This window comes from Macrotis lagotis, chromosome 3 (genome assembly GCF_037893015.1).
Source record: "Macrotis lagotis isolate mMagLag1 chromosome 3, bilby.v1.9.chrom.fasta, whole genome shotgun sequence".
NCBI lineage: Eukaryota > Metazoa > Chordata > Mammalia > Peramelemorphia > Peramelidae > Macrotis > Macrotis lagotis.
In genome coordinates this window covers 120683395-120695861 of record NC_133660.1, presented here as the reverse complement: position 1 = coordinate 120695861, position 12467 = coordinate 120683395, and the positions used below count along the sequence as shown (strand labels likewise).

The following is a 12467-nucleotide window of genomic DNA, read 5'->3' as shown; positions in this document are numbered from 1 at the left end:
ATGGCTTTTAAGAAGCTTATGGTACTTGGATTGTTATTTTTTAATTGATCTTCAATTCAAATAAAATCAACGTGTTTTGCCATGCCAGCTCTGGTCATTCAAGCATTCTTTATCACTGGGTACCAGGAATGCAACGTGAACACTGATTAAAAGTACTTCCCAAGCTGTCTCCCTTCTACCTCTCTAATTTTGCACCCTCCTCCCTTTCATGGACTCTTCAATCCAGTGATATGGCTTTATTGCTGCTCCTTACTTCAAGATACAGCATTTTCACTGGACCCAAAATTCTCTCCCTCTTCATCTCTGCTGCCAGGCTTCCTTGGTTTCCCTCCTGTCTCAGATAAAATCCTGGCTTCTACAAGAAGAACATTTCCTGATTACCCTTTATTGCAGGTCCCTATCCTCCTCTGATTACCTCCAGTTTATCTTGTATGTATCCTGTTTGCACATAGTTGTCTTTGTCTCCATGGTGTTTCTCCCATTAGACTGAGAGCTTCTTGACATCAGGGATTTTCTTTTTCCTTTTTCCCGTGCCTGGACCATGGCAGACACTTCATAAACATTTATTGGCTGGCTAACTGAATCCCTACTGTGTGCAGAACAGAGGATGCTTGGGGGAGTGGTGGTGCTGTGAAGGAAAGTCTAAAATCCCTGACCTCTTGATAATTTAGTGTCTTAGTTGGAGGATGTGATATTACCCCAAGGAGCTATAACACACAATATTATATGATGCATGTGCTAGATACTTCCAAAACAAAGGTATAGGTTAGGCCTGAAAGATGCTTACTGCTCAGACTGTGACATTTGAAATGGACTTTTTCAAGAGGACATAGGAATTTAAAAACTAAAAATGAAGAGGCATGGCATTCCAGACTCTGGGAACTCTTGGTTGTAGAAGAATTAACTAATATTTTTACATTTTATATTCTTTTACAAATGTGGCATTAGAGTATGATGATTCCCCATTCCAGAAGAATGGAGGAAAGACATGGACTAAAGAAAGAAAGTTTTAGAGATGATAGTACAAAATGAGGAGCCAGGTTGCCAGATGGACTGTGAATATGAACACTGTAATCCCTCAGGATAACTCAAGGTTTGGGAAGGAGAAGAATGTGAGCAGGTGTTCAAGATTCCTTGCAAAGGTTGGGAGGATGCCCAGAGAATGGTAGGTGAGAGCAAGAGGGATGGGGTGAGGGTAGTCTGATATACAAGAGGAAGGGCAATTGAGAGATCATGGTAGATCATGGGAAATGGCTGTTAGATCTATGCTTGTTCCTGGACTTGGGAGTCTGGGAGAATGGAAAGAGGTGTGAATTTTGGAAGATCAGATTTCAAGGGATGTGGTAAACCCAGAGGAGAGCTAGAATGATGTGAAAAATGAAGCAGTAGAAAGAAGTTAAGTTGAAAAAGTATAATATGTGGAGCTTATGGAGATTAGGATAGAGGAATAGACTTTAAATAAAATTGGATAGGAATTTCTTGAGGGTGTGACAAAGAATTTATTTTCATCTAAGTCAGGGAACCTGATAGACTGAGTTTGGAGGGAGGGGGGGAAGGATTTTCCCTGGGGCAGAACTAAACCAATAGGAGAATTATGAAATTTATTCCTGCCAGAGAATAATTGGGATTTAGGCACTTCATGTGTGGGCCTGCAGGATGATAAAATAATCATAGTAGTAATACAATAATAATAATAGCTAGCATTTATATAATGCTTTAAGATTTGCACATATGATTTCATATGAGCTTCACAATGGTTCTATGAGGTGGGAACTGTTATTACCCCATTTCACAAATGAGGAAACTGAGGTACACAGAGACTAGGTGACTTGCCTCAGGTCAGCTAGTAAGTTGTCTGAAGTGGGATGTTGGACTCCTTTCTTCCTGATTCCAGGTCCATCATTCTATATCCCACTCTGGCACCTTGTTGCCTCTGAGGGATGAGACCCTTGAGGCTCTGTGTCCTTTGCTTCCAGCCTCTGGAAGAATGGCTTGAGAATGAATGTTAAGACTTACCTGGTTGAATGAGAGGGGTCTCCTCTGGCTGGGGGAGGGGGGTCCTTGAATGAAGGGAGCAAGGTCATGGAATCCCAGCATTTTAGATTTGGATGGGATCTCATTGGCCATCTAGTCTACCCAATACTTTAAAAGAATTCTTCATGACCACATACCTGACAAATGTCTTCTGACCACAGCTTAAAGACATTCAGGAAGGGGAAGTCACTCTCAATGCAGCCCACTGGTGGGTAGCATTAATTTATATCCTAGCCCTGATTAAGTGTGAATAATGAATCCCATGGTCAGATTCACACCAAAGTTATATGTAAAATGTGGTAAGTAGTTCCAAGTGAATGGAAGTAATGCAGTGTGAATTCAAATCATCATTCACTAATTGGGACCTAGCTATATTAATGGATAGTTGTTGTTAATCCTTTATTCTTGAAGAAAAACCATGGTATTATAGAGGTGATTCACATGTGCAAGAATTGGACTTGAGTGAGGGGGTGCTGTGCTAAGTCACCAGTCCCACTTTCTCCTCTAGAGCCATCTGGGTCCAGTGACCAGATATGAATCAAGATGACTGGAGATGTCCCTGGATTTGAGGCACTAGGGTTAAGTGACTTTCTCAGGGTAACATAGTAAGATTTGAACTTAGGTCCTCCTGATTCCAGGTTAAGTGAGTACATAAGAGTGCTTGCTGTGTGGTCAAGAAAACCCATTACCAAATTTGGCCTCAGACACTTCCTGACTAGATGATCCTGGGCAAGTCACTTATCCTCTTTGCCTCAGTTTTCTCATATGTAAAATGAGCTGGAGAAGGAAATGCCAAACCATTCCTGTATCTTCTTTAAGAAAACCCCCTGGGGTGGCTAGGTGGAGCTGAATAGAGCACCAGCCCTGGAGTCAGGAGTACTTGAGTTCAAATCTGGCCTCAGACACTTAATAATTACCTAGCTGTATGGCCTTGGGCAAGCCATTTAATTCCATTTGCCTTGCAAAAACCTAAAAAAGAAAAGAAAACCCCCAATAAGTGACAGGATTGAACAAGAACACCAAACTATTAGGTAGATTTTCCTCATATAAAGCTTGAATTTGCTTTTTTTTTGTTGTTGTTGCAACTTCCCATTACCTAGTGGTTTTGCTCTCAAAAGCTAAAAATATTAAGTCCAATCTATCCTGTAGTATTACAGATCTTCAGATACTTTAAGACAACTGTCAGTTCTCCCTGAGTCTTCTCTTTTTTCATATTAAACATCCTCATTTGATCCTTATGTTAACATTACCTATCCCCCTTCCCACCACTTTGCATTTTCTTTGTCTATATTACATATTTATCCTTTGTGTACAAGTGTTTCTCTTACAAAAGAATATAAACTTCTAAAAGACAGGATCTATTCTATTTTTCATTTTTGTGTCTCCAATGTCTGGCACAGACTAAGTGCTTAAATCCTCAATGACTGAATTGGATCCTCACAAATGGCCCTGTGAGGTACTATATTACAAGCATTACTTCCCATTTTACAGACAAGGAAACTGAGGCTATGTAATATGAAGTGACTTTCCCGAGGTCACTTGGTGAGAGGGACAAAGTGTTAAAGGTGTAATTTCACTCCAGAACTCCTTCTGTTCTAGAAAAGTTGCCTCTCAAAGATGTGAGGATTAATAAGAGAATAAAGGTAAAACTCCCTGGATCTTTACTTTGAAAGGCCCTTATAAATATTACCTCTTCTGTTTTATTTTCATGCCTTATCTGTCCTCCCTCCAGGCAGATGGATGGCTGTTATTTAATCCCTGGACTCTTTATGACTTGGAAAAACAGATAGGGGGTGTGTAAAAACAACTCCTCCTCTTCTCTGAGGAGCACCTTGGATAATTGCTGGGAGGCATTGAGGCTATTGTTTGACCAGAAATTTCAGCTCAGATCATCCCCTTCTATTTCCACTAATTTAATTTCTTTTTTCTCTTAGTGAGTCAGGACTAAGGAATCACTAGCTCTGGCCATACCAGGATTTACTATCTGGTGATGCAGCTCACTTTTAAATTAATGGGATTCTTAGCTTTGGGTGAAATCTCATTTATTGGCTGTGAGTGAGTGGCTGAATGGGGAAAGAAATAAGGTTTTCAAAGAAGAAAATGATGGATGAAAGCATTATAATGACTTTTGTCTTTTACCAACCTGCCTCTGTTTGGTAAATGTCCTTTCGGTCTGTAAGAAAGGCAGTGTGTGGGGTATTGGTTAGAGGACCAGTCTTAGAGTATCTGAGTTCAAGTCTAGCTTTTCCCCTTTCTGACTTTGAGAGAGAAACAGAAGCCTTTGAGGCTTTTCTATAAAATGAGGTTGGACTAATCTCCATCAATTGCTGTGGCTAAAAAATTGTTCAGCCCACCACACACCTGGTCATGAGACATTGTATGTAAAAAGCCCAGTGTCTGGGGAGCTTGGGTTCAAACTCTGGGTTCAATCCATCTTCCAGAATTCATCAGTTCTTTCTCTGGAGATGGACAGCCTTTTTCATCTAGAGTATTCTAGAGTTTTCTTGGAGTACTTCCTTGAGCAGAGTTATTTCAAAATTGATAATCTTTACAATACTACTGTTAGTGTGTACATCATTTTCCTGGTTTCTACTCACTTCACTCTGCATCTGTTCATCTAAGTCTCTCCCAGGTTTTTCTGAAATCATCCTGCTCATTGTTTCTCATGGCACATTAATATTTCATCATAACCATACCTCATTCCCCATTCCCCAATTGATGGCCATCCCATTGGTTTTCAGTTCTTTACCACCAGATATAGTGGTTATAAATATTTTTATACAGTTAGCTCCTTTTCCCTTTTCTTTGATCTGTTTAGGATACAGATACCTTATAGTGGTATTGTTGGAGCAAAGGATATACCCAGTTTTATAATTCTTTGGGGCAAAGTTATAAATTGTTTCTCCAGAATGGTTGTTTATGATGAGGAAACCAAGGAACATAGATCTTTATGTCTGCTTGATTAATTGAATGGCTTAATTATTAAGGACCTCAAAAGCCTGAAGGAGGACTCTAAACCAGTTTAATAGACATTTAAAGCCATAGTTCTTAAGGAGAAGATTGGCCTCTTAAAAGCTATATTTAAGGAAGAACTCTCTGGAGCAGATAGGTTGAACACAGTAGGATCTAAGAAGCAGGAAGACCAGTTTAGGGGGCTGTGCCAGTAATTCAGGCATGGAGTGAACAACCTGGGATTTTAGGGCGATGATAATGTGAATGGAGGGAAGTGACAAATGCAGGAGACCAGTGGGATGAAAGGACAGCAGGACTTGATAACCTCTTGGTCTTAGGGATAGTGGGGAAGGGAATCAAAGATGACTATAGACTTCTGAGCCTGAAAAAAATGATTTTTTTTTTCAGCAGCAAAAAATGGGGAAGTGGGTATGGGCAGATGGGAAGGTAATGAGTTTGATTGTGATTTTATTGAATTTGGTTTATAGTTAAGAGAAAAGGACAATTTTTACATGCCAGCAGGATACATTATAATTTTAAAGAGAGTGCCTAGTTGGAGAGTGTTTAAGAAAAAAAATTACTTCCACTGGGTAATTAATTATTGAATGACTGATGTGTACTGATTGGTCCTCTCAGAGTAATCAAAAGGTTGTCTTTTGAAAATAGAATGTTCTGTGGAGTATTTAGTTCTGGTGAAAATTTGCTTTTCTTTGGGCAATTTTGCCATGGGTCTTTTCTAGGCAAGTGCCAATCTTTGTACTTTTCTAATGATGGTCTAAATGTTAGATCATCCAAAGGGGGAGATGAAGTGAGAAAACAGAAGGGAAAACATTTTGAAAGTTAAAAGTGCTAAACTTTTGACTTCAGGGAACTATAGATAAGAGGGCTTTGTTGGGGTAGAGCAACCTCTGAAATTCTTGTAAATTATTGATCTGTTCATTTGAGGAAGTTCAGATGGGTTATGTAAAAAAACCAACAAGTTTTATTGATAGCTTTTGTGTATCCACCACCTAACTTCCCCTTTGTATCCTCTCCCTACCTTTACTGGAGTGCCATGTCTTAGATTCATGGGATTCAATTTCTTTCAACTATTCCTGGAAGGCCACCATGTTTGATTTACCCAAGCAAGTTCATACTTATCCACTCAGTCTCCACTGAGATTTACTGATATCTGATGAAATCTAAAATAGAAATATGAGGGTAGAAAATACAGAACAGGGAGGATAAGGGGGGCTGAGAAGCTCAATATTGTCCTAACATCATTGCATAATTGCCCCTCCCCTCCTTTTTGCAGGCAGACTGGGCATCATTCCAGGCAGGTAGGTGTGTATCCTCCCTGCTGAACATTCTGCTAATCCTGCCTTCCACTCTTTTGCCCCTAGCCCAAGTCAGGTCCGCCCTCCCATGGTCCAGTGGCAAAACCCACAGTCTCCTACAAGCCTGAATGCCAATGCAGCTGCAGTACCTTCATCACCAATGACATCATCTTTCCCCTTCTCCCCTTCTGCAACTGTGGCTGACAAACCAATGGAAAGGTATGTTGGTCAACCTGAGTTTAGTGGGACATTGTTCTCCCTTGGGGGACCAAGGGCAGAAATAAATGAATGTGGCTTGATGATGTACATTCCACAAAGATCTTTCTTCCCAATATATTCTGAAGGTATGAGGATTATGCTTTCCTTTTTTACAGATTAGGAACCTGAAGCCCACTTAAATAATGTGCTTGGGGCTGAGTCGGCATTCAATGTGGGCCTTTATGACTATAAGACCTTAGTGTTTTGGGTCCCTGGTCCCCTTTGCTGCTTCTTCTCAGAGAGAGCTGGACCAAGGACAGCTTTTAGGACCCTGGCTCTCTATCAGGCCCTTTCCTTAAGTTAATTTTCCTTTGATGGGAGTGTCCTCATGGTGCTCTCCTAATACTGGGATTCCAAACTTCTCTGAGTTTATTTTGTTTTATAATCTCAAGAATTTTTCCTACTTCTCACTCTCTAAGAAGTTTTTTTCACAAGAGCTTCTTACATTACAGGATGGTAAACTTGAGACCCATAGATGGGGGTTGAGGGGAATATGAGAGAGGAAAAACATTTATTATGCTTCTACTGTGTACAGGCAAAGTGCTGAGCACTTTACCAATATTATCTAATTTGATTCTCACAGTGATCCCCCCCCAAAAAGTAGGTGCTATTTATAGTTTTTATAGTTCAAAACAGCTAAGGCAGACCCAATTTAAGGGATTCGCCCCTGGCTATTAAGGCTGAATTTGAACTCAAGGCTTTCTGATTCCAGACCCAGTGCTCTATCCACACTGTTTAGCTGCTACTGAGGTTGGGGGGGGGGGGGTTACTCAGAGATCCGCAACCATTATGTGTCAGAAGGACTCGAACCTAGGCTCTCTTGACCCTGAGGCCAGTTTTGTTAACACTATGCATTGCTTTTTAGCTTTCAGATCCATAAACTTGAACCCTAGAAAGGGCATCAGTAGAGCCAAGAGTAGAACTGTAGTCTTTCCCCAAGTGATTTTTTTCCCCTTGACGGCATGCTTACATACCTGCTCCCCTCTTCTGTTTACTATTCACGGAGTAAGCTTGAAGCCTGGTTGTCCTCGGTCTCCATCCACAGCTTTCAACCCTTCGATGGGATGCCCTTTTCCCTGGAGCTCCCATAGGATACTTTGTCAGATGATGAAAGGCCAACCTTCCTCCATCTCCTCCAGCCTCTCTGCAGGAAAGTCTTTTTAAATGAGGCCGGCCAAGGTAGAGGAGGAGGGCCCTCCCTCCTCCCTGGGCTTGGGAGGTAGATTTTCATCTCAAGCAGATCTGCATTAGGAATTCCTCACATAGAGTCTGACCTATGTACATGTCTCTTTTACTCGCTCTCCCCCTCTATTGTGCTGCCTTCTGTTTCCCTAATAGAGAAACTGAAATGCTTAAGAAGGAAATCTCCCCTGTGGTTTTTACAGTGTGGGATGATAGGGGAAGAGCAGCTCACTGACAGCCAGTGAGGCAAGAAGAGAGGGAGGAAAGAGGCTTAGCAAGAGCTCCCCGAGGTGAAGGTTTGGATTGGAAACCCATCATTGACTTGAGAATCAGCCACCATGGCTTTTCCTGATGTTCTTTCACTTCCCTGTCCTGTTTATTTGGGAGGGATTTGCCCAACTTAGGAGATGAAGATGCTGGCTGAAGGGAGGGAAGAAGGGAGAGGTCTCTGCTTCCCGGTGCTCCTAATCTGATCCATCTGGATCTCTCTGATGCTTCCTTTTCAGTGTTGTGAGTCGGAAGGCTCGAGCTGTCTATCCATGCGAGGCGGAGCACAGTTCTGAGCTCTCTTTTGAAATAGGGGCAGTTTTTGAAGATGGTAAGTATGGGTGGGAGCTGCTTATTGGGAGGCCCCATTCTTACTGGCTCAAAATTGAGGACAACACCAGGTAAGGAAACCAGGCATAGGATGATAGATTTAAATCTAGAAGGGATCCTAACACTGAGGTCACCCTGTCCATTGTACTGAGGAAGCAAGGAGAAGTCAAGTGACCTGTCTAGTATCACACAACCAGAAAGACTGGGCAAAAGTGAAACCCAGATCTTCCTGGAACTCTCCTACAACATCTCTACCAAGTGGGTAGTTGGGTATGTAGGAATCAGACTAGCTTCAGAATCTTGGGATGTGGCTTCAAACCTGCCCTTGCCCCCTTACTTCAGCCAATCTTTTGACTTCCTAGGACCTTAATTTGCTCATCATAGTAGTCCTAGAACTAAGAGCTCATCTCTGCTCTGATGCTTAGTGACTCCATAATCCCTCTAGGGAATGAAAAATCTCAACTCATTTCAGTGTCTCAAGTAAGGAAGATTTTGGTGCTTCTCTCTTTAGTTGTGTTGACATGATGTTAAGAAACTTAATTGTCTATGGGTATTAGGAACTAACTGATTTACTTGCTTCATTTTCCCTCCGTGTAGATTTAGGTCAGTATGATTTTAATGGTGTAGGCATTCCAGGCATGAGAACTCCCTTTGCCAACAGAGACCACGATTCCTCTAACTCTGAAAAATGAGGGGATTAGACTTGGTGAACACAGAGGTCCTCTATTTCTGGAAATCCATGATCCTGCCATTTTATTACAGTGAATGTAGGCAGCATATTTGAGTTTGGTGACTGTAGCAGTAGTGGTCATGATCACAGCTTCAGTGTCTCTCTCCTTCTCTCTCTTTTCTGTCTCTCTCTGTCTTTCTGTCTTTCTCTTTGTCTCTGTCTCTCTCAGTGGAACTCTTTATTTTGTGGTTAAGAAAACTGAAGCCCTAGGAAGACAGGTGACTTGCTCAGTCACAAAAAGAATGTGGCAGTGGTAGGATTTGAGCCCAGGTCTCCTTCCTCCAGACCTGTTTCCTTGATGGAACCCCTTGTACGAAATCCATGTGAATAGACCAGTTAGAATATGTGGCAGCCTAGGAATAAAAAGGCATATTTCAAGCATGTTGTACTGTGCTAAATCCTAAACCCAGAGAGTAAAGTCAGCCAGGCCCTTCTCTCAGGGAGCTTACATTCCATCGTGGGGGAGACAATTCTGCAAGTTGGATGGAAAGTGGACCTTGGGGTATCACAGCTAAGTGAATAAGGATGCACCTTCTTCCATATCAACTCCTCAGGTTCTAAGATTGAACCATTTAATTTATTATGGGCTTAGATGGGAGAACTTCCTTTTCTGTACCTGTGACTGTTGGGGAGGCAGGCTCCGCAGCAGGGCCAGGGACGTTTGCTAGCCTGGCTATCCATGAAGATAACTTCTCTGGAGGAAAGCTGCAGGGCCAAGGGTGTCAGGCCAGGAGATTGCTGTTCTTGGGGTTCTTAGACCACCCTTCCCACCAATGACAATTGGTATAGGGTTGGTGGGCCCTTAAACCACAGGGTTGCACCCCTGGATAATGGCTGGGATAGTTGGCCTGGAAAAAGACTCAGTGGGCTTGTTCATACCCACTATGCAAATTTGATTTCCTTGAGATAGTCAACATTTGGATTCTTTGGAGAGTGTGAAGATTTCCAAAATATCTAACCATATATTATCCTTAAGAGGATGTATGTGTTTAAAATATGTTCTTTTCATACTATGGCAACACAAATTTTTAACCTAAAAGGGACCTCAAAGGACACCTCATCCAACCTATAGTTCAGACACTTTCTATAAGTAACTATATTCTAGAATATGTTGTTGGTTCCCAGATATCATCTAGCCTACTGTCTTCCTATTGCATTTGGGCCCAGGGAAGACTCCAGGGGTGAGAACTCCCTTTGCCAACAGAGAATTCTATATCCTTATAGTCTTAGAGAGCAGCCTGAGGCTCAGAAATGTTAAGTGACTGTCACTCACAGAGCCTTGCTGTTTCAGAGGCAAGATTTGAACCCAGGTTCAAGTCCAATCCCCCTTAGGAGTCTAAGTTCCTTTTAACACTTCAGATTTTCTTTATTCTGATTTAACTACGAGAAGTATGATGCTTCATGGAACCAGACTTGATGATTTCCCATCATCCTGCTTTATGTGTTTCTCACAAGTTTGTATGGTGAGCCCAACCCTAGCTATAGATAACATCAATTTTGGTCTTTTCCTATGGATGGAAATTCCACATTTATATAGCAGTTTTAAATCTGATGTTCATGTACAAGAGTGTTCAGAAGGTTCCTCATCTGGTCTAGTGTGTTTTTTAAAAAAATTCTTTGCATTCATATTATAAAAGTGTATTAGTTACTGTGGCAACAGTGATGCTGTCTGTGAGTAGAGCTTTCAGCAGGAGGAGTTAGGACCAGGAGGACCATGGTGAGATTGGTTTACCTTGCTTATGAAAACCACAGACAGTGAGCAGCCTGGTCTACTTGGCCAGCCTGAATCTATTTGGAGTGTGGGTGTGAGGTCTATTCAGTAAAATGCATATAAATAATGCAGTTGTCTGTAGCAGGCAGTGTTAGCTGGTATTTGTTTAAGAGCTATGGATCACCCTTGAATCTAGTGTTATGAATGAAAATAGGAGTCATGAAATTATAGATTTAAAGCAGAAAGTGATCTCAGAGGTCATTGTGTTCTGATCCCATTATTTGACACATGAAGAAACGGGAGGCACAGATTTGTCCAACATCCTACAGCTAGGAAGCATCTGAGGTAGAAACCCAGGTCTGGGTTCAGGAAGATTCCAGTTCAAATCCAACCTCAGATATTTACTAGTTTTATGGGCAAGGCCCTGGGAAAGTCACTTAACCTATGTTTGCCTGAATTTCCTCAGCGGGAATCATAATATTACCTGTTTCCTGATCTTCACAGGTCCTTCCCTCAGGGAATATTACCCTGTAATATTACTCTATTTCCCTGTGAAGATCAAATGGAATTATATTTGTAAATCTAAGAGCAGGTAGTAGGTGATTCATAAATGTATATTTCCTTCCTTTCTCTACTCATGCAAATTTGTACAAGTTCTGCAACTTAAAGTCTTGAGAGATCAAAGGATTTATGTAGGATGACACAACAAGTCTTAGGGAAAAGATTTGAACCCAAAACTGATTGTGAGGCTGGCCCTCTGCCCACTTGGCCATTCTCTAACAAATCAGGAGGTGTTATAGCAATGGGGAAAATTGATGTGGTCCTATTGAATTCATTTGGGGAAATGGTGCCTCTTTTGTCCACTGGAGAAAAGAATTGATGGGTTTAGACAGATCTATAAATATATGAAATTTCATCATGTAGTGATGGCATAAGGAGGGATTTGTGTTACTAGAAAGCACTGAGCCTGAGTCCCCACAAGATTCCCAGCATCCTTCCTTCAGAAACCTAATGGAGTTGCCAAGGTTTCAGTATTTTTGAGAAGTAGACTGGAATAGCGACTACTTAATTTACCTATTGGAGAACTCAGCAGATCCTCTCCTTTGAGCATGGGGACAAGGTAGAAGGGTGCTGGGGAGGACCCTAGAGCTCATCCATTATCTCAATTCTTATACAAACCCCGAATTTACAGATTAGAAAACTAAGTCTTGAGGCTGTGAAGTGACTTGTTCTCAGTCTCACAAGTATGAAGAAGCAGAACTGGGATCTTAATGGAAGTCTTTGGACCCAGATATCTAGAAATAGGGAGAAAATTAGGTACTAAGAGTAAAAGTTGAGGAAAGGCAAGGGAATGACAGTGAACCAAGAAAGTTATTTTTGTCAGAGGATAAAGCATAGTAAGTATTAGCAGAAGAGTATTCTCAGGTCCAAATTGCTGACCTGGCATCTCTAAGGCTCTTGGATGAGAATCAGGCTTGAAAAAAGGCTATGGCTGAGTTTTAATAAGTTGAATTTAAATAGGAAGAAATGTGCAATCTTACCCTTAAGTTCCAAAAATTTAAATTCACAAGTACAAGATGGAAGATGTTTGGTTAGATATATCTAACATTTTGTCTGGGGTAAAAATAAAAAAAAAAGATCTGGGGTGTTTTAGTGAAGTGCAAGGTTAATAAAAAACATCATTGTA

General features: G+C 41.3%; 1 protein-coding gene across 2 annotated transcripts in view; it reads left to right on the top strand.

Annotated features, from left to right (window-relative positions):
- ARHGAP10 (Rho GTPase activating protein 10) overlaps nucleotides 1–12467 on the top strand; it is a 355007-nt gene that overhangs the window by 339466 nt on the left and 3074 nt on the right. For both annotated transcript variants that reach the window (XM_074229165.1, XM_074229164.1), the window contains 2 exons: nucleotides 6369–6521; nucleotides 8249–8340. In XM_074229165.1, coding sequence (XP_074085266.1) covers nucleotides 6369–6521; nucleotides 8249–8340 — 245 coding nt within the window. The remainder of the gene's footprint in view (nucleotides 1–6368; nucleotides 6522–8248; nucleotides 8341–12467) is intronic.